The 22283-nt window shown below is 31.5% G+C and overlaps 3 protein-coding genes across 3 annotated transcripts; 1 reads left to right on the top strand and 2 right to left on the bottom strand.

Annotated features, from left to right (window-relative positions):
- Window positions 1-850: 850 nt before the first annotated feature.
- On the bottom strand, window positions 851-5449 carry LOC25485002 (probable arabinosyltransferase ARAD2). Its single transcript, XM_013614100.3, has 4 exons — window positions 4607-5449; window positions 3551-3804; window positions 1860-2403; window positions 851-1092 (listed from the first exon to the last, which is right to left on the bottom strand). The coding sequence occupies exons 1-4, from the start codon at window positions 5229-5231 to the stop codon at window positions 1079-1081; spliced, it is 1437 nt and encodes a 478-aa protein (XP_013469554.1). The 5' UTR covers window positions 5232-5449; the 3' UTR covers window positions 851-1078.
- Window positions 5450-7013: 1564 nt separating this feature from the next.
- LOC25485001 (uncharacterized) lies at window positions 7014-9409 on the bottom strand. Its single transcript, XM_024785817.2, has 2 exons — window positions 9162-9409; window positions 7014-7602 (listed from the first exon to the last, which is right to left on the bottom strand). Exon 2 carries the CDS (start codon window positions 7579-7581, stop codon window positions 7282-7284), a length of 300 nt encoding a protein of 99 aa, XP_024641585.1. The 5' UTR covers window positions 7582-7602; window positions 9162-9409; the 3' UTR covers window positions 7014-7281.
- Window positions 9410-21168: 11759 nt separating this feature from the next.
- LOC112418648 (uncharacterized) lies at window positions 21169-21982 on the top strand. Its single transcript, XM_024775097.2, has one exon. The coding sequence runs from the start codon at window positions 21169-21171 to the stop codon at window positions 21826-21828; it is 660 nt and encodes a 219-aa protein (XP_024630865.1). The 3' UTR covers window positions 21829-21982.
- Window positions 21983-22283: the final 301 nt, after the last annotated feature.

Here is a 22283-nt window from a genome sequence, read left to right as displayed (position 1 = left end):
AAATATGTATTTTTTTTACAGCAAAGCACACAAACACAATAATAAGAGAAATGGTAGTAATGAAATGATGAAAATCAATATTAAAACGATGTAAACAAACAAAAATACTCACCAATTGATTTCAAGTACTAAGTCAAAACCCCAAAGACAATAATATGAGTGAAGAAGAAAATAAGTGTTGCAAAAACAATATTAGAGCACAAAAAGTTAAGTAAGTCAATAAAAGAACACTAACATGAATAAATAATGAAACACAATAAGAGATACAAATATATGCAATTATAACGAAGTGTGAATAAGAAAAGACCTTCAAAATAATAGAAAAATAATAGTTTGAGCGAAAGAATATATTAAAAAACATCATAAGAAAGAGAGAAGAAGGAGCGAATGGAGACTCTTCTTCTTACTCAAGCGATCATTAGAATGACTTCTAACGATATTTTTTTTATTGTTCCCATAGGTTACAAAAAAATGGCAATCAATATGTAATAGTCTATATGACAATCAATATGTAACAGGAAAAATTAAATTAATATGTAACGGAAAATGGAAGGCATAAGAGTAGAAGGGTAAAATTGGAATGATGTGACAAAATAATGGGTAAAATAGTCAAATCGAGTATTATGGTTGGCACACTATTATTCAATTTAAAAAAAGGATTAATAAGAAATAGATAGATACATGTTAGAAGTCATGTTATTAAAAAGACTTGTGTTATTTGAATATTCATATATGTGACAACTTTTATGACAATCAAAATTTTACAAAGAAAATGAGATATTGATACAAAAACTAAAACAATAGAGAGAGAAAGTAAAAAGATAATGCGAGTATGAGAAAGAAAGTTGTCACAAACATTATCAAAAATGGTTGTTCAAATATCATTCCTCTATTAAAAATACATCGCCTCCATCAGATTATGTCACAAATTTTGGCGTGCCTTCGCTTACTTTGTTCTTCCAATTTCATACTTGATTTTAACACTTTATTCCAAAAAAAATTCCCTTCGCTCACATTAGAGAAACCTTCCTCCATTATAACATCAGGCTGGATATTCAATCAATCCCACAACTTCTCTCTAACTAGGCCTCCCTGTAATTTGAACAATTCTTCAATGAGATGAGCATCAAACATGTAAAGCATTCTCTTTTACTGACTAGAATGACCAGCGTAATCAAACTTTCCTTATATGAATATCTCTATAGATTAACATCTATTTTAAAATGTAACATTGTTGTCATATATGACCAAAAAAAGAGAAAAATAAAATGCAGAGAATTCACTCTCAAGGATGTCAAGTGTTTACTATCAATATCATGCTCTAGGTTTTTCATACTAGTCAGAAAATCTAGATCCACAGTCTTTAACATGAAAAAACAATAACTAATTTTTTTTATTACAAGATTAGACATCTCTCCATCAAATGTATGCGGCATGAAATGTTGGGCCTCTGGTTATTGGTTCTCAAAGGAAAACCACACACTTATAACATGAAACCAATGTATGCTTCCCAAAACAGATTTTTCAGTAAATTTAGTCAAGAAGAATTTTAGCCCAGATTACATATATGATTAAAATTTCCTGGTGTGTGTGAAATAATATGACGAAAAGTGAAACCATGATGAACACATTGCTATGAAGCTTTAATATAACAAGCAAATATTATATTGAAAAACTAGCAAGTGATGGTTTTAATCTAGAAGCATATCCAACTTTTGAGACGAGATGTAAAGAGCAATATCACAGGTATTATCAAATTTTCAAGTAAGAGGCATAAAAATAAAGAACTGCTGAACCATATATTAACACATATAACTGCTGCTTTGATAGAAGAGAAACATAAAGAACTACTTAAGTACATTGACATCGTCGTGGAACCAACACACCCGGTGGTTTTCTTTTCTCTCGAATTATGGCTTCTTTTATCGTTGGCAGCTTTTGGTAAACTTTCTTCCATATATGATTCACTGCACCATCCATAGGTACAGGGCCAATACCACCCGAATGACCATTATCATAGACAAACATGGGCTGCACTCGAGCCATGTTTTGGCGGAACGTGTCTTTCTGTTTTTTTGAAAAGCTTTGAAGATGATTGACTATCCAGCTTGGTTTAAGTGCATCACCAACTGCTACAAAAACTGAAAATTCTGTATAGTCCACCATACCTTCGAATGGGAGCTCAATGTTGTCGCTGACGATAACAGGTATACAAAGACTTTGAATGGCATCAAACAGTCGGCATGAAGTGGGTGTGTCCCCAGCCGGATGCAGGCAAAACTCAGATGTTCTCATCCCTTGTATTGATTGCTCTCTCCCAGTCGCATTAGGGAAGCCTTCCTCCATGATAACACTGGGCTCATTATTCAATAGATCCCATAACTTCTCTCTAACTAGGCCTCCCTGTAATTTGAACAATTTTTCAGTAAGATTAGAATGGAATAGATAAAGCATTGGCTTTTAACAACTAAAAATACCAGCATGATCACACTTCTGTTGGATGAATACCTACATAAATTTTTGCATCTATTTTATAATTAAACATTATAGGATTCACTTTTCAGTATTTTGTTGAGTAGAAACAATTCAGCTGAGGCTCATATTCATATATGACCAAAGAGGAGAAAAATAAAAGGCAGAGAATTCACCCTCAAGGATGTCAACTATTTACCATCAACATTATGTTCTAGAATTTTCATACGACTCAGAAAATGTAGATTCAAAGCCTTAAACATGAAAAAGCAATAACTTAAATTTGGTAAATCAGAGATGAATTCTGATAGGCTTTGGAACGATTCATTCATGCGCAGAAATAACTCTGTAATGTTAAAAAGTAAGGTCTTATGTATGTGCCAGGAAGCGTTGACTTGAGCCTCTTGTTATTGGTTCTCAAAAGAAACCACACACTTATAACATTAAAAACTAGTGTATGCTTTGCAAAACAGTATTTTAGCAAATCAAAATGCTGTTAAATAGTTAAGAAGCATATTTTCCCAGATTGATATAATTATAACTTCCTGGGGTGTATGAAATGGCATGACAAAAGTGAAACCATAATGCTCATATTGCTATGAAGCTTTAATAAGCAAACACTAATACACTATAATCAATGGTTTTAAGTGATGATTTTTATCTAGTGGCATATCCAGCTATGAGTAATATCACAGGTATTTTCAAAATTTTAAACCTACGGGCATAAGAGTAATTGAATAGTTAGGCTTTTGTTTTGGGAGTGGCAACAGTAGGGGTAATTTAAATTTAAATTTAAGTCATAAAATTTAACAAAAAAACAGCATACACTAATAAGATGCTATTGCTATAACCCACAACTGAGATTTTCTGACAACAGAAGTGCATGACAAGAAAAATCCACACAAAGAACAAGTGCCATGACACAGAAAGAAAAGAACAACACCCAATAAATTTGATCACTTAAAACCATGGAGTAGATAAAGAGTCTAATTATAAGTCATAAAAGATGCTAAAGCTATAGAGCATAGTTCCAAAAGAAAAAGCATGCAAGGCTAGTCCAAAAAGAAACAATACTGACCCGGTGCCGATGCTTGGCTCCTTTGAAATAGAGAAGGTTGTGGCGCTCCTTGTTTTCTGACAAATGCAAACGGGGTAGAAGATGTGTGTACGGCACAATCACGTCTTTGATTACAGAAACTTGAGTGTGTTGGATCATTTCAGACGAGGTACAATTGGATAATTTTGAGTCAAGTCTATACCACCCACCAAAATCCACAACAAGGAGAATAGCCGGGGCAATCTCATCTTTAACATGCCACATTGCAACTGGGTCTGCCAAACAATGCTTCAGTTTTAACATAACCTGACAATTCCAAAGACTAACTCATAAGCTGGTAACAGCACTCTACATAATTTTCTCCTTTTACATTTCCATACATGCATTAAACTAACCTCTCATTGTTCCCAACACCATCATGATCAACGCAAATCAATCATCAATAAGAATACACAACATAACATTTGGGGGAAATGTAACAACATTAAAAACCCTTATTGCAGCTATGCATACAGTACAATTAATTCAACACCTTGAACATTCTTAATTGACAGTTCAACTACACTATATTAAGGGCTTATTTGGATTGATTTATTTCAGCTTATGTGCTTCCATAAACATTGGCAAGACTTATTGAGAGAGCTCATGGAAACAATTTATGACATGTCCGTAAACTGTTTTCGGGTTAATCCCATAAGCTCTCCATGATAAGTTACGAAAACAGTTTGAATTTATTTTAGCTCTTGTTGTAGAAATAACATATGTAGATAAGCACTTATATTATAAGCCCTTGTGCTAAAAGCGCTTAAACTGTTTATCCAAACAGAGCCTAGAATTCTTACGAAAACAACTAATGACATGTTCAAAATATTCTCAGGAAAGCTTATGAAAACAACTTATCTTATCAAACAGTTAGAATTTATTTCATTCGTTGGTATAGAAATAGCTTATCCATAAACACGTATATGATAAGCAAAGGCTGAATTTAATCTATTTATCCAAGCATGGCCAAAAATTGAAAACCATAACAGTAACAAAACAAGTTTGCAAATTGCAAGCACATAAAACAAAACATACCAGTGACAACAAACACATGATCTCTTCCACCAGAACGATTCCAAGCTTCAGTTTTCTTCACAAAATCAACAACCTCACTCTGCCTCTGATAATCCTCATTCCCAACTTTCTTCCTGAAAACCCCTTTCGCCATACCCAATTGCAATTCAGCACTAATAGTAGCAAAAAACGGAACAAAAACCACATCAGCCTCACGTTCATCAAAAACCCGTTTTGCAAACGACCCAGTTCGCAATTTCGAGGGTGTAACAAGATCCCCCATGATCCAATACTCCGCACTGTACTGTTTGATAATTGGGTTCTCTGGGTATGGTGGAAATTCAGTAAATTCTAAGGCTTTGCTTTTGGATCGAATTTCACTATCGACGTCGCTGCCGATACGGGAATCGGAGGTGAAGGACCAGTATCGGTTGAGGAGGGCGTAGTTGAGGGATCTGGGGAGGTCGGCGACGTAGACGTTGATGCAGGAGGTGGTGGGTTGGAGAGAGAGTGAAGAGTGTGTGGTGGTGGTGTAGGAGGAGAAGAAGAAGAATGTGAGAGAGAGAATGGAGATGATGATGAAGAAAAGAAAGAGTGTGGGAATGGAGAATGAGGTATTGTTGTTGTTCTTTGGAATTGGAGGCATTGTGTTTGTTGTAATGTCTCTGTTGTTTCTTGTGTTTCAGTATGAGTGCTTTCCAATTATGAAACAGTAGATGAATGCGCAGATCCAGACTTGAATAGATTTTGGATGATCAGATCAGATCTAATAAAAAGTTGATTCTTGAATGCATGCAACAAATATAATCATCTTACATCACAATTCACATTTGCCGCCTTATCTTCTGCTAAAAACTACTATAAAAATTAATAACTGAATTATCTTTTTTTGGTTGAAGTAAAGAAACAACTTAATTCATGTTTAAATGATAATAAAAATTGAACTCACCTTGAATCATTCATTTTTAGAAAACTTTAACACCAATTTTTTTTAAGGGAGGAACAACTTATTTAGTGTTTATTTTATGATAAAAATGAATTGTGTCTCTTGTTTTTAAGGAAAAGGGTTGATAATTTGAAGTTTGATTGAGAACTACATAAAATCAGATATAAAATTGTTTCATCCAAGAATTGAGCTCAGATACTCTAATTAATTCATCCTTTGTACATAATATATTTTTGACTTGTTTTATAAGCTTGTCAAAATTCTTTTAAAAAAACCTTGTCAAAATTCCTTGTAAGAGAACTTATCGCTATCTTCTTTTCAATTCCCATATATTCCAAATGATAATTATCAGAGGAGAGATTGATAAAAATTGTTCATGATTAAAGAGGAGATAGTTAACCCATTTGTGGTTGATCTAGTGGTTGGCTTGAAATCTTGGAGTTTGTTCATCTCAAAGTCTGAAGTTTGATTCCTCCTAGTGTCAATTTCAATGGGCAAGTCCATACAGAGCATAACTCTGACCTTGAATGGGACCCCACAAATGGGCGGTGGGATTGGTCCCTTCGAATTAGTCGATTCTAGGATCGGATTTTTTAAAAATAAAAAAAAAGGAGATAGTTCACTCATGCTAAAATTATCATTTGATTTGGAGTTTGTTACCTTTAGAACATTGAAGCCTAAAACTTGCACAATTACCAATTTATATTTTAATATAAGTGGAAGAATCAAAACACAAACATGCATAATTGCTTAATAAGTTTAGAGGAATGTTATTTGAATAATCATTTGGTTGACAACTTATGAGACAACCATTAATTTATAAAGAAAAAGTAAGTATTTTCAGAAAAACCAAAGCAATAGAAAAATAAAGTAAAAAATAAGATGAGTATGAAAGATAAAGTTATCGTTAAAGTTGTTACAAAATTGATGTTCAAATATCATTTATCATAAAACCGAAGCAACATCTGCGGTCATTCCTCTATATAACTGAAAATTTTGTCAGTTGCTACTTTCCTTTATGCAAATTCCAAGTTTTAATTGAGATTTCTCAAAATGATCTTGGTGGATATGTACAAATTGAAATGCAACAGAAATGTTAGTACAAAGATGATGCATGTGTGTAAGATTATCAAATTATTAAAATTTTGTGCAGGAAAATTCAGAAAGAGTGCATAAATATGCATGGGTCAAAAACTATAAGCAAATGTTAAGTTTTGCTAGTGATTAGGTTTTGAATCCTGAACCTCTTTCTCAAACTCATTTGGATGTCTATGCCTTGGGAAATGACTTTTCCATAACATAAGTGCAGAAAACATATCTGTCAAAAAGTGATTTCCAGTAATATAACTTATCCAACATGATGATAACAGGGATACGATGCAAGAATACTATGAAGTAATACCAATGAATAATGATGTATCAAACCCACTTTTTCTATAGATGGGAATTCCTTCATAATTAACCTTGATAGATAACTAGATATTATAACCTCCTCGACGAAAAATCTATCGTGAACCAAACGAATGATGGCAAAGCAAATAGAAACATTGTTATGCATTAAATTTGATGATATACAATAAAACTAGAGAGTTCAGTTGAACTCACAACAAAATTTAAAGCAGCAAGATAGCAAAATGTCATGTCATGCTCTTAAGCCTAAACTATGTTACAAGAAATTTCCCCCAAAATTAAAGAGAGAAAAACTATTGCACAAGAGAAGTCCCTTGGTCTTTCTCCAGCACGTTGTTGACTAAGCGGCTACAACTTCATCAAAATTCCAATCTTGTACTATGTCCCTCCTCACGGCACGACTTCTTACAAGCCGCGGAGGACCAGGTATCTCAGTGTTACTAGGTTGAGGGGTAACTTTGGAAGTTGATGCTGCAAGAAAAGAGTGTACAGTAGGGGGTTGAACGGATAACTTCCGTGTTAAGCAGTTTGCAATAGCATAACATCTTCCTTCGTTATCTGAATTCGAAACAGATCTCCTGAAAGAGTGTGATGGTGACAGATTTTCCACACTATGGCACACAAGACATGCTAGACTCATTGTGCCTCTCACAGTCTTCCCCTGCAATTCATGTCAGAAATTATATTTCTTCATAAAAGTTTTGAAAAAATAGCTTTGATTTTCACATCATTAGCTGTCCAATCTGGCACCAAAAGTGTGGGAAATAACATATAAAGAATGGGATGAGAAGCATTATAAAGATCAACATAACATTCAACCACCTTGCTTAGAAGGGTCAACTTGGTAAGCTAAAAAAAAAGGGCAGCCCGGTGCATTAAAGCTCCCGTATACGCAGGGTCTGGGAAGGGGTCCCACCAATTGGTGTATTGTAGGCAGCCTTACCCTGTTTCCAGGACTTGAACCCGTGACCTTTCAGTGACATGACATATGTAAAACTTCCTTATATCACAACTCATTCAATTCTTATGACCAGTTTGTCAATTGGGATTAGACATCTAATCTAGAAAATATTATTTGAGCATCTAACCTCAAACATTGTAACTTTATAACCATACTGGTGTATCGGAAATGCCACATTACCAGAATTTTGAACCTTATAATCTCTACCTATCTATTATTCATGTTAAGCCAGCCACATGTTTCAAACACTACAGTATACCATGAGTATAGGAACAGAAAAATTGAAACAAGCTTACAGTGATTATGAGTAGTTTAATAACAGTTTTTCTTATAAGTTGAAATTGGATTGGATACACTTTAACTTTGCAGAAATCCTACATCTAACGTCTATATCAAGAACCAAAAACATTAAAAATCTACATTAAAAAGCATAGCAACTCTATCAAAACTGAATGATCAATCATTGATTCAGAGAACGACATACTACCTTTGTATGACAGTTTTTACAGGTCAACTATAAAGAAACACATTACCATTTTACATATACCACTAAAGAATAAAAAATTTGTTGCAACTCTTCAAGAAGGAGCATCTTAAAGAACCTAATTCTCAAACAACTGAAACAGAAATGTACACCATTCTAGCTCTGTAGCAGACACATAGATAGGCTATTTTCAAATCAGTTTGAACAATAAAAGAAGCAACATGCAAAGGTTGGAAGTAAAGTTGAACAACGTTAATAATTCTCAAAGGTTTGTTGGTTAATAAGCCAAAATTAGATCAAAATGAATGATGATCTAGCATTCAGGTTAGGATAATTCAAATTAACCTAAAGTCCTGAACACAAACAGATTGGAATTCAATCACAGAACAGTAAACTAACAACTTCATTTTGTTAATCCTATTTTTTTTACCCGATGGAACTTTTTTTTTTACACTGTTAATTTATATATAGCACCACTAAGTATTCATTCACGAAAATCCTGACTTGAAAATTGAAATCATTAATATTACCAAGTACCAACACATCAATAATAGCTAAAAATAGAAACTTAACCATTAACCCATTACAAGATTTGAAATCATGGATCTAAAAATAAACTATATGGATTAAGAATCTACAAATCAAAATGTGACACGCCAATGAATCAAATAGATGAGATCTAATGTAACTCAAAAATCAGTGAAATTGAGAAAAGGGGTTTCAGTTGAATCAAGATGAAGCAGGAGAAAAAAAAAGGAATGAGAGGGACACGAACCTCGTTTGAGAGAAGAGAAGAGAAGAGAAGAGCAGAGAAAGTGTGTGAGTGGGACAAGAAGATTTGATAGGATCTTTTACGAGGCAAAAAGCAACTGGGCCACTGTTGTTGTTGGCTTGTTGCTGTGTTGTGTTGTGTGGTGTTTTCTGCGAACTTGCATACGTTGCCTCCAAATTTTTCGATATGGATAAAAAAAGTTTGTAATTAAGATCTGAAAATGAAATTACTAGTTTGATTAATGCAACCATGAGATTAAGACCTACTGTACTCTTTTTCTGTCGACAAATCCTAATCACCGATGTTACTCACTTACTAGTATACTGGAGCAGATCCTCTCATGCCTTCTATCCTGCTCTTAATAGACGATGTATGTAGTCTACATCATTTATAGAATGAATTTGCAAAATCAATTTTTGTTTATAATAATGATCGGAGGGAGTACATACTAACTAGCCACGTTAATCCCTCAATCCAATTTGCACATTAATTAACAACAAACACAAAAAATCACTAGTTTTACATGTTATCGTCATTTTTTTTTAACTCAATGTCCCTTGAATGGATTAATTTAAGGGATCAATCATACCGCTTACGTGTGGTGTTTATTTAAAACTAAAGCTTTGTATTATGACCGAAATTAGCATCAAAGAAAATTGAAAATGAGACATCAACTACTATATATATTAACCCCAAATGAGTTACATCGTCACCACTTTGACATGGGCTCTATTTGTTTTTGTTTGATGATTGTTACTTTTTTCACCTTATAACTTCACGTGTTCTATTTTATTTTCTTTTTTAACAAAAATGTTATAGGAGATTTTTGAATTATATAATTCAAATTAAGTTTTAACTTTGTTTTTGAATGAAAAATAAGTTTTCACCTATTAGGATTATAAAATCTAAACACTTCATTATTACATGGCATGTTTTTTGTTTTTTGATATTATAAAATCCGAACACTTCATACTCATCTCCTGTGCAAAAAATTGTGGAAAAATCGGTTTAAATTATATAATTCGAAATGTATCAGAAAAAAATTAAGTATGTTTGAAACAAGGATACTTAGTTTAAAAATTATACTAACCATAATAACCCCTTCTTATGTTTCATATCATTGTTAGTTGTTCCCGTCGAATCTCAGTTGAAATCTAATTTTCAAACTATTTGATCGGATCTCTCCGTAACTTGCTCATAAAATCATAAATAAAATAAAGGATCATGACTCCTAAAATAAATTTTTTTGTCATTCATATCCATTTTTTCATTTCTATAAAAGTCCGAAAAAAGTTGCATTAAATTTATTCGATTTTTAAAATTTTTTGTGATATTTTTATATTTTTCTGATTTTATTTGACATGTTTATATTCTTTTTTTACTTTGTAATCAACTAATTTCAATATGTTTTGTATGATAGTATTAGTTTTTCTTAATAAGTGTGATTTTTTATTTTTTTTATAATTTGGAATGAAGGGAATACATACTAAAACATATATATAAAAATTTGTAGTATAGTTTTTTTGTGTTTTCTTTAGAATAAGTTTTATAGGAAGATGTAAAAACATTTTTCATTGGTTATTTGTTATGCAGAAAATGGAAGAGAAAGAAAATTGAATTTAATTTGCATCTAATTTCGTGAGAATAAGTTTTTCTTGGAAAAGATGGTTTTAAAAAAAAAATTAAATAGTGTAAAAGTTTGTCTTTTTGCTTACATTTTGGGACAAAGAAAATTAGTTATTTTACTTATATTTTGGGACGGAGGGTTAGGTAATTTTCAATAAGCTAGTTTATTAGTTGTTTTTTTATTTATTTATGAAAATTGAGTTTATTTGAATTATATTTAAAGTCTATTATGAATGAATACAATGATGAGTGTTATTAAATAAAAATACACCAATAACTATTATAAATAATTGTTCACAAGATCTAACTGAACCGTTTGAAATATCAAAATTGTTAGATTGAGCACTATGATCGAAGTTCGTATTGACTCTTTCACTTCTTTTTTTCGAAGAAGTTAAATTAATCCATTTAAATTGGGACGAAGAGAATTGAATCCAAGATTTTGCAAAGAACACTTTCCAAGATCTCAAAACAACATCGTGAGACCAATCTAATTAAATAGGTTCGACTCTTCCTCTTATAGGTGCAATTTTTTAAATACGACTACAATAAATGATAATGATATTTTTTTGTTGAAGAAACAAGTTACACAAATTTAAAAACTGCAGAAGTTTGTATAAATAAAAAAGAGTTGTGATATTTAAACAAACATTTGAGATAACTGTTATGTCAACTTCTTTTGTTAAAATATTATCATAAAGAGGTTGTATAAATTAAATATCATTTCTCAATTAAAAAAAGTGAGGGAGTATAAAATTAAGTTTGTTTATATTTAATTAATGAATGAATTAATTAATATTTCGGGGGACAAACGGAGTATTACGAAGAAAAGACGTATCGTACGCAGATATATTATTTATTGTTCTAACCTTGGAACCGTGATATGCCTAAGCCCTAACCAGTTGTTTTGTGTTTCGGACTATGAATTCTTGCTTTGAAACTATGCGAGACCTTTCGTTTCGTTGTTCTAGACAGCAAAAAAAAAGTTTGAATATATATATATACGATGGTGTTTCCGCCTCATGTGGATTGTGAGAAAGATTACTAGTTAATAAAAAACGAGCGGGGAGGAGAGAAAAGATAGTAGAGAAGGAGAAGTAGTGTAGTAGTTTTGCACTTTTGCTATGCTATCAACGATTTTGATTTTGAAAGTTGCATGTGTCACCGTGGTATCTACAGCTGCAGTAGTTGGTTGCATATACTTAGTCAGTCCCATGATACAACCCCAGGCTCAGGCGGTTGCAGTTCCAGTTGGTGGCGGAGGTGGCGTTCAAGTTACTGAGCCAGAACCTGTGTGGACTGAACCTATGATTGGTTGGGTGAAACTTAACGTAAGCGGTTCACTTTTTCCACAAAATCGATCAGCTGGTTGTGGTGGAGTTCTAAGGGACTCCTCCAGAAAATGGTTATGTGGCTTCGCTCAAAAGTTGAAACCAAATTTAAAAGCGAATGAAATAGAGAAGGATAATAAGGAGATTGTGAACTTTGTGAACAATGGACCAAAAGGAAAATCTATTGATCCTCTGATTATATTTCTGATATAAAGGATCTTCTTAATAATCCTCGTTGGCAAGTCAAGTTGACTTGGATTCCTACAAAACCAAACCAATTTGCTCACAAAGTCACTGAAAACTCTTGTTCCTTGCCTTCTTTCGATCTGCGCCACTTCGATTATGTCCCTACAAATTGCCTCCGTGCTATCTCCCAAGATGCATTGTGATTTCATATACTAAAATGGTTTCTGCTATCATGTTGCTTTTATGGATAGAAATAGTCTTTGCTATTTTAAATCTACGTTGTTGTTGATCTATGATTATTTTGAGTATAACATTGATATTTCGGTTTGATCAATATATATGCGGTGTGATTTTATTTTAACTTTAAAAGTCATTCAAATTGTAAGATTAAAAAACATATGGTTTTGTTTGTATTGGATGATTTAAAAAAAACTGAATAAAACCAAATGATTGCGGTTTGGATTTGAATAGCTTTGATTTTTTCTAAGATAATAAACAATTTAAAAATTCTATCAACAATCTACTAACAATATATAAAAATTGAAGTACAACAAAATTTCATAATCGTTAAAACTCATGATCTCCTTAATTTTATATCCATAACGGTCATTTTGAAAGTTTTAATTTAATTATTTAAAAAAAATTAAAAAACCAATTATGGATAATGAACATCAACTATAACAAATTTCCACGAATAACTATGAAATTAATTAATTTCTTAAAAATTATGGATAGTGGTCATCACAAAAATTAAGTATAGCAAAATTTCATAATCGTCCTCTTTAAAGCTCATGATCTCCTTAATTTAATGTGCATAATGGTCATTTTGAAAATTTTAATTTAATGGTTTTAAAAAAATTAAAAAACCATATATGGATAATGGTCATCACAACTGTAACAAATTTTCACGAATAACTATGAAATTAATTAATTTCTAAACAAAATTATGGATAATGGTCATCACAACTTTGAAAAAAATTTCACAGATAACTATGGAATAAATTTATTTATTTTTTAAAAATGACTTAAAAACAAATAATTACGGAACTATCCACGGATACAGCAAATTTCCACGCATATTTGTTTTTTGGGATGCAAAATTAACAAGTCATTGAATTACTTATAAAACATTATTTGTTTTTTCATAAAAAATAAAAAAAAACATTATTTGTTTTTTAATTAAAAACAAAAAGGTGTAGCCAATTCTTTCTATGAAAAAAAAAAATTGTAACTAAATTTTTGGATCTAACATATTTCCACCGATTTTTGTTTTTGATACAAAATAATTAAGTCTATAATGATATTAACAACTAGATTTTTGACCCATACTCCGCAAAGGTTTATTGTAAAGAGATTGACACATAAGGGATTGTTGCACACCTAACAAAATTAATAAATAAGGATTAGGGTATTCTATTTGTAAACGTATTAAATAAGTGTAGAAAATATTGTTAAAAAAAAAAGGCAACATGATAGGAATGAAATTGGTGTGACGCATTTTTTTAGTATTAAATAATGTACAAAATATATCCTTAAAAAAATGTGTACAAAATATTGTAAAAAAAAAGCATGAAATTGGTGCGATGCATTTTTTTAGTATTAAATAAGTGTACAAAATATTGTAAAATAAAAGGTAAGAGTATAGGAATGAAATTGGTGCGATGCACTTTTTTAGATGAAATTTGTTAGATTAAATTACTGCTAACCTAATACACAAAATGAACCGGAAAATATTAGGTTAAATTGTTGTAAACCTAACAAAAATTAATAAATAAGGATATATAGACCTAACAAATTTCATAATTGTCCCTTTTAAAAGCCAATATATTATCATGATATTTACCGACGGCTATCTTTTCAATTCCACTCAACAAATTTAAATTTCTACTTCTACTACTAAGAAAATAAGGAAAATAGTTTATTATCATTGCTTTTAATCTATTAGTCTTGCTAATTTGTATGTAATTTTTTTTAATAGAAACACTATGCTAATATGTTAAAGTAATCATTAGTTTTCCAAGTTTAAGCATACCAACTTTCCCATATCGGTACACATAAAATTTGATTTTGGAGATATAAGCACATAAATTCTACAATGGATGAGGTGTAAATATTTAATGGTATTTTAGAAAAATAATTCAATGATGTTGATATTTTGATAATAGTCACGATTTTTCTAAATTCTATCATATCGACTTTGACATATCGTTAAATAATAAATTTCTTATGCATATATAAGCATATAAAATATTCAACAAGTGCGTGCAAATGTTTAACAATGTTTTAAATATAAAATAAAAAGTTATTTAATAGAAACACTACATTGATGTTGATATTTTGAAAATAGTTATGAGTTTCTAAAATTTTATCATATTGATTTTCTCATACATGTTTATAAAAAATTAATTTATGCATATATAAGCACATAAAATCTGCAACGGGTGCGATGAAAACATTGAACAGTGTTTTGCAAATAAAATAAAAAGTTATTAGAAACATTATATTTGAACTTGCTAAAAAGTACAATAATCGGATTAGGGTTTGTATCGTATTGGTCATACCTTGAGAAAGCTCTCAAGGATTGTATTTATAGCCCTCCATGGGCCTGATTTATGATTACTTAGGCAACAAGTAATATGGTTAATTAGGTAATTAGGTGGCATTCTAGAGGCTTCTAGAAGCAGTTTGAGGCGGCTTCCTGAGGAGGACGCTCCGAGGGCCTCAAAGCCCATCTGAAGGACATTTAAGGCTTTATGAAGGGTGTTTAGACCTTCTGGAGAGTCTAAGGGTCCTTTAGAGGGTCTCTTAGGTCTTTAGAAATATAATGACGATCCAATATTAATGTTTATATTTTGACAAAATTAATGAGTATAAAAAATGTTATCATATCAACTTTCTCATATATTTACATAAAAATTTGTTTCTGCAAATAAAACACATAATATCTACAATGGAAGCGGTGCAAACATTGAACGGTGTTTTGCATATAAAATAAAAAGTTATTTAATAGAAACAGTACATTGATGTTGAATATTTGAAAATGGTCACGAGTTTCCAAAATTTAATAATATCGATTTTCTCATATATCTACATAAAAATTTATTTATGCATATATAAGCACATAATATCTGCAACGAGTGCGGTGCAAACATTGAACGGTGTTTTACATATAAAATAAAAAGTTATTCAATAGAAACACTATATTATAGTTTATATTTTGATAATATTAATGAGTTTCTACAATTTTATCATATCAACTTTCTCATATATACATAAAAATTTGTTTTTTCAAATATAAACGCATAAAATCTACAACGGGTGCGATGCAAACATTGAACTGAATTTTGCATGTGAAATAAAAATTTATTTAATAGAAATATTACCCCTCATGAAATTAACAAAACATCAATTACCCCTCTGAAATTGCACAACGTTGATCAATTTACCTCCTCCGTCAAATTTTTCTGTTAGTCAACATGACGTTTTTCAAATACCCCCCTGAAGTTTTGCGCTTATGTGCAAAATGCCCTCCAAACTTGAAAATTTATATTTTTTTCTTATCCTTAACTCAAGATATTAAAGATAAGCATTTAACAGTTAACTTTAATACTTTACATGGCTCTTTCATTCTTAAAGGGGTCTGTTATTTTATTTTGTTTATGTTATGTCATTTGGTTGTTTAATTCTCCATAACTTATGACTTATTTAAATAGAGACACCCCAATTCACAACAGAGTAAGTTAGAGACACTCATTCTCATGAATAATTAATTCTAACAGCTTCTTAAGATAAGTTTGAATAAAATTATTTTATCTTAAAAATTGAACTAAACATGCATTTTTCTAAAGTAATATGAAGTTATCAATTCTGCATTATTTTCAGAGGATATATTATTATTGTATCCTTAAATATTAAAGATAATCGTTAATTGTTTGTCTTTAATATCTTTTGAGTCAATGCTAAGAAAAAACATATAAATTTTTAAGTTTGGGGGGCATTTTAGGGGGGGGGGGGTATTTGCAAAACGTCATGTTGACTAACATAAAAATTTGACGAAGGGGGTAAATTGATTAACGTTGTGCAATTTCAGGGGGTATTGACGTTTTGTTAATTTCAGGGGGGTAATTGACGAAACTTACAATTTGAGGGGGTAATTGCCTATTTACTCTGATAAAAATACATCAATTACACACAAATTAAGGAATGAAATAAAGTAGTCAAATGTAATAGCAATTTTATCAAATTATCCTAATTAACTATTGATTGGTTTTTCATTAAAGAAAAAATAACATTTTGGAAGTAGTGTAACATATTATTAATTGAAGGGTACAATTGAAAAGAAAAAATTATTATTGCATCGAAAACTGAAAGTGAAACAATATTTTTTGGCTAAAGCAATACTCATTTTGAAACGGATGGAGTATAATATTTGAGAACAACTCTAGCATTCACAACTCAAAATAAAATTTAGGCTTAAATATGTATTTCATCCTTGCAATTAGGGGTCGTTTAAAAATCGGTCCCTGTATTCGCTAATCCTTGCAAACTAGCCTTGCAATCTTCAATCATTTAAAATTTCGTCCTTTGACCAACTTAACCACTGTCACATCACTAATTTGATGACGTGGCAATCACTGCCACACATGAAATTCCAATTTTGCCCTTAAGAAGAGGACAAAATATTGAAGAAAGAATTGGAAACCCAGGGGTAAAATTAGAATTTCATGTGTGACAGTGATTGCCACGTCATCAAATTAGTGACATGGCAGTGATTAAGTGGAGAGAGGGACGAAATTTTAAATGATTAAACAATGCAAGAGTAAATTGTCAGAATTAGCGATTACATGAAGATATATTTGTCTTTTAATGATTATTAAATTATTTGTCTTTTAATTTTTTTTATTCACATGTGTTCAAATACTTTTTATTTGTTGATTTTTAGTTTTACCAAGACGTATGGTACACGAAGATATATTTATTGTTCTAGCCTTGGAACCATGATATATGCCTCACGCCATGGAGTAGTCTTTATTTTTGTTTTCGGGTATGAATTCTTGCCTTGAAACTATGCAAGACCTTTCGTCATCCTAGACAGAAAAGTTAAATATATATACGATGTTATTCTTACCTTTGCGAAGAATTGGTGGAAGAAAGATTAGTTAATAAAAAATGAGCGGAGAGAAGAGAAAAGATAGCAGAAAAGGCAAAGGAGGAAGAGGAGTGTTGCTATCACCGTTTTTTACTGTAGCATTTCTAGCCGTCGCAACCACCGCTGCAGTAGTCGGTTGCATGTACGTAGCCAGTTCCATGATGCACCCCCCTGAAGCTGTGTGGACGAAACCTATGATGGGTTGGGTGAGTTTTCCACTGATTCAATCAGCATGGCGTGGTGGAGTTCAAAAGTTGAAACCAAATTTAGAGGCTAACGAAATTTATAAGGAAGCAATTTTAAAAGGATTAGACTTGGCTATGGGAAAAGGTTTGACCAAAATGGTTTTGGAATGGATTGTGAATTTCGTGAACAATGGACAAAAAGGAAAATCTTCTGATCCTCTCATTTCTGGTATAAGGGAAATTCTTAATAATCCTCCTTCGCAAGCTAAGTTGACTTGGATTCGTAGTAAAGGAAACAAAGTTGTTGACAAACTCGCTAAAATGGTTTAATTTCTTGATGTTTATCCCAGTTTCTACTATCATGTTGCTTTTGCTTAATCTAATTAATACTAGTTAGTTTTCATTGTCTCCAAACTTGTAATATGCTTAAGCTATCGTCTTCTTGTTCACTTTTAATTATCCTATATAACACTTGATATAATTTATTTTTAAAATATCAGAAATACATACAAATTATAACGAAAAATTAACCATATCTCTAAAATCATAAATTTTTTGTTGGAGCAATTGATGAATGGTAATGATTTCAGATGCAACGAAAAGAGAGTTATGAATAAGAGTAGTGATATTTTGACAACTATTTTGGTATAATTTTTGAGACAACTTTGTTGTTCTCTCTTTTCATTGGTTAAAAACAATAGGGAGAAAAAGAAAGAGAGAGAATAAAAACATAATGTGAGTATGAAAGAGAAAGTTGTATCAAAATGGTTGTACAAATATCATTTCTCTATGAATAATAAGGGAATGATACAGAGTACATTGATCAAAGTGTCTTATATACATGAGCTAACATTCAACTAACTAGCCAAAATTTCTCAAACTAAACATAATTAAATAACTTGTCTAACAAGAAACCAATCTAAACCATGAATTCACTACCTCTCCACCTAATCTATGTTTGCTAGTCTTCTCATTCATATAAGCTCCTTCAATTCGTAAAACCTTGCTCTTTTCAAAGGCCTGGTCATAATGTCTGCAAGTTGTATCCCAGAGCTTGCAATATTCAAGCTCCATCTTTATGTGTTGCCCGTATTTCTTCTTGTGTTCCCAATGTGTTACCCTTTGTGCATCGGTGCCATTTCTCTCGGAGAATGCCACTGATGAAATTGGACAAGAATCATTAGCCTTCGGGATATGGGTAGTAAAGTAAGAGGTGAAATAACTCGGAAGACATTCATGTTGATGAAATTGATCGAACAACACCAACACTTCCGACTTCATAACTTTCAAAAAGGATTGAAAGAATTCTATGTTGAAGTCATTTGGAACCGGACTCTGAATATCTTTTGCATTATGAACCACCTCAAAAACTTCTTCAAAAAACTTTTTGTAAGATCTAGATGTTGGTCCAATTCAACCAAGGGGAATCCACTGCATCTAATCTTCCTGTCTTATTACCGAAGGATCATGAAGTCAAGAACCCAATTTGGAGTGCCTTCAATGAAGGAATCCCACCCAATAGTATAATGTATAGATTTTGTTATAAAGTCCTTAAAGACTGCCAGTCCCAAGGCTCTAACAAGTTATAAATGAAGCGGAAGTAATAGAAACCAACATTCATAACTCCAAATGAAAACCAGGAAACAGCTCAACCATGATCAAATAACATTTCCTAGAAGAATGGCTAAATTCTTATTCATGATCACATGCATGAACCACAAACATGATGGAAACTAGCTGCTAGCTACGGTTAAAATGTACGTACGGGTATCATTGTCGTTTATAGACAAATTTAAGAAAAAGAAAGGAGAAAAAAACAAAAATCTTTGTAAATTCAAAGGGGCGATGTTGGAAGTTTGGTATACTTGTGAGCATGAACAGATATTTTGCACTAGTAGTGAAAAAGTCGTTCCTTTCCCATGATAAATGTTGTATAAAAATATTTTGTATTGGATATATAACTACATGGTGGAAATTACATCCACTTATCTGGTGAAGTTTAGCATGGGAAAGACTAATTTTTTCCACCATGGGAAAGTTAGTTTTTAACCATTAAATCAAACCAAGAACACATCCTTACCATACTCCCTCATCACTAGATTTTGTAATTTTATTATTTTAAAACCATTTTTTAAAAACAAAAAATATATTTCGAAATTAAAATAAACATTTAAAAATAAAAAATAAACTTAATTTTGGAAATTAATTTTCCAATTTTTTTTTGAGCAAGTTTTTTTCAAAAAACTTAATTAAATCTTCGAAAATCATAATTAAATTTTTTGAAAATAAGTTTATTTCAAAAAGTTTATTTATATTTTTTAAAATTTTGGAAAATTAATTTCCATATTTTTAAATTTATTTTTTATTTTTATATGTTTATTTTAATTTTGAAATATATTTTTTTGTTTTAAAAAAATGGTTTTAAAATAATAAAATTACAAAATCTAATGATGAGGGAGTATGGTAAGGATGTGTTCTTGGTTTGATCTAATGGTTAAAAACTAACTTTCCCATGGTGGGAAAAATTAGCCTTTCCCATGCTAAACTTCACCCCACTTATCTATGTATTTTTAGTTAGTTTTGTTGTTTGTACCATGTAAATGTAATATTGAACATCAGATATTTACCCTTTTATATCATGTTTTATATAAGAGAAATGATATTTGTACAACCATTTTATGATAATTTTTTGACAATTTTCTCTTTCATACTCATATTATACTCTTATTCTCTCTCTTCTTTTTTCTCTCTCAATTGTTTTTGACCAATAAAAAAAAAAAGTTGTCACAAGAGTTGTCTCAAATGGATGTTCAAATATCATTACTCTTTATATAATTGTGATTCATGGATGTTACATTTTTTTCTCTCCTTAAAACCACACTTTTTGTTATGGGTTTGAAATTGAATTCCATGTGCATTCGTGCCGTTAGTGACTGCGTAAACATCGAATCTCGATTGTCAAGTTTGAGATTTGAACATCACGCAATCACTAAGTGGATTAATGTGCGCAGTCGGTAACGGTAAGGAATCTCATCATTGTTTTAAGTTAAAGTGTATTGTATTAAGTCAAAAGGCAAATTATTATAAATAGTTTTGATCGTAAGAATGCAAACATATCTTAAAATAATTAAAGTATTCCCTCCGTTTTAAAATGAGTGTCGCTTTAGCCAATTGCACACAGATTACAGAATGGAATGAAATAATAATTAAAAAAACACTTTTACTAAATCGCCCTTACTTAATAAGAAAAAGACAAACTTAAAGTTGTTTTGAAAATTGTGTGAGAGAAAAGTTGGAAGAAAAAATTAAAGTTGTATTGAAAATGTAAAGTGACGTTCATTTTGAAATAATTTTTTTTGGCTAAAGTGACACTCATTTTGAAACGAGAGAGTGTAATATTTCCTCTTGGTTTAGAATACTACGCTCTGATTATACTACACTCTGATCAATCATATCATAAATAAATATACATATACGGGTGACATGCTTTGGTAATCAACAATTAATCGATCAATCAGCAGAAAGAAAGTAGAATGAGTAGAGGGAGGAGAAACGATGAAGAGAACAACAAGAAAGAAAAAGAAGAAGGAGGAGGAGGGTGGGCGTCAACGTTCTTAAAAGTAGCCGGAGTAGCCGTCACAACGGCAGCTGTAGCCGGTAGCTTATACAATCTCCTAAAACAACCCGAAGAAGCCGAAGTAACACCACTTCAAGTCCGCCGTACTGATCATCAGGAGGAGGTGTTCATACTAAACGTCGACGGTTCGCATCTTCCTCTGACTCCATCAACAGGTTGTGGTGGATATCTAAGCAGCGCATCAGAGAAATGGATTTGCGGTTTTGCTCAAAAGTTGGATCCAACTTTAACTTTAGGAGTGGACGAAGCTGAGAAGGAGGCAATTTTAAGAGGTTTGCTTTGGGTTAAGGAAAAAGGGAAGAGGAAAGTGATGGTGAAGTCAGATCGTAAAGGTACAGTGAATTTGGTGAATTCAGCTGGAGGCAAACCTCAAGATCTTCTTATAAGTGACATAAGAGCTCTTTTTAATAATCCTCACTGGGAAGCCACGTTGACTTGGACCTGTGGAAAATCTAACAAAGTTGCTAACAAACTCGCTGATGAAGCTCACAACTTAACTTCTTTCGATCTGTATGAGTTTGATGATGCCCCTGAAAACTGTGTTTCTCTGCTCTAGCTTAACAAATTACGTACCATCTATCGTATCAGACTCATTATTGTTAAAATCCCGATTACAATCTTGAAATCGTATGATTTTGCTCTTATTTAAAATCTGTTCAAAATCGTTTATGCATAGGCGATTTCGCTCTGCATTATAATCGACGCGTTTGTGATATGATGTAGGCATATAGCATTTAGGTTTTGAGTGTTTTATGGACTTGATTGTTATATATATATATATATATATATATATATATATATATATATATATATATATATATAAGATTTGAGACTTTCAGTCGATTATGTTTAAGTTTTGTCACTAGTTTGTATTAAGTTTAAGATTTGTTTTTAATCGCTTATTTGTATTATGTCTAAGATTTGTGACTTTTAACGTTTATGTTTAAGATTTGAGACTTGATTGTTTCATGTTTGTTTTAAGATTTCAAACTTTAATAGTGTGTTGTTATA

The sequence above is a fragment of the Medicago truncatula genome, chromosome 1 (genome assembly GCF_003473485.1).
Source record: "Medicago truncatula cultivar Jemalong A17 chromosome 1, MtrunA17r5.0-ANR, whole genome shotgun sequence".
Classification (NCBI taxonomy): domain Eukaryota; kingdom Viridiplantae; phylum Streptophyta; class Magnoliopsida; order Fabales; family Fabaceae; genus Medicago; species Medicago truncatula.
The sequence above is the reverse complement of the archived record's forward strand: the minus strand, read 5'-3'. Positions and strand labels throughout refer to the sequence as shown.

Excerpts from the sequence above, each read along its gene's own strand:
- LOC25485002 (XM_013614100.3), bottom strand. The coding sequence starts at position 5,231 with ATGCCTCCAATTCCAAAGAACAACAACAATACCTCATTCTCCATTCCC. Across the intron at positions 3,805-4,606 it reads TCATGTGTTTGTTGTCACTG|ACCCAGTTGCAATGTGGCAT; the intron begins GTATGTTTTGTT and ends ATTGTTTGGCAG. Across the intron at positions 2,404-3,550 it reads GAGCCAAGCATCGGCACCGG|GGAGGCCTAGTTAGAGAGAA; the intron begins GTCAGTATTGTT and ends TTCAAATTACAG.
- LOC25485001 (XM_024785817.2), bottom strand. The coding sequence starts at position 7,581 with ATGAGTCTAGCATGTCTTGTGTGCCATAGTGTGGAAAATCTGTCACCA.
- LOC112418648 (XM_024775097.2), top strand. The coding sequence starts at position 21,169 with ATGAGTAGAGGGAGGAGAAACGATGAAGAGAACAACAAGAAAGAAAAA.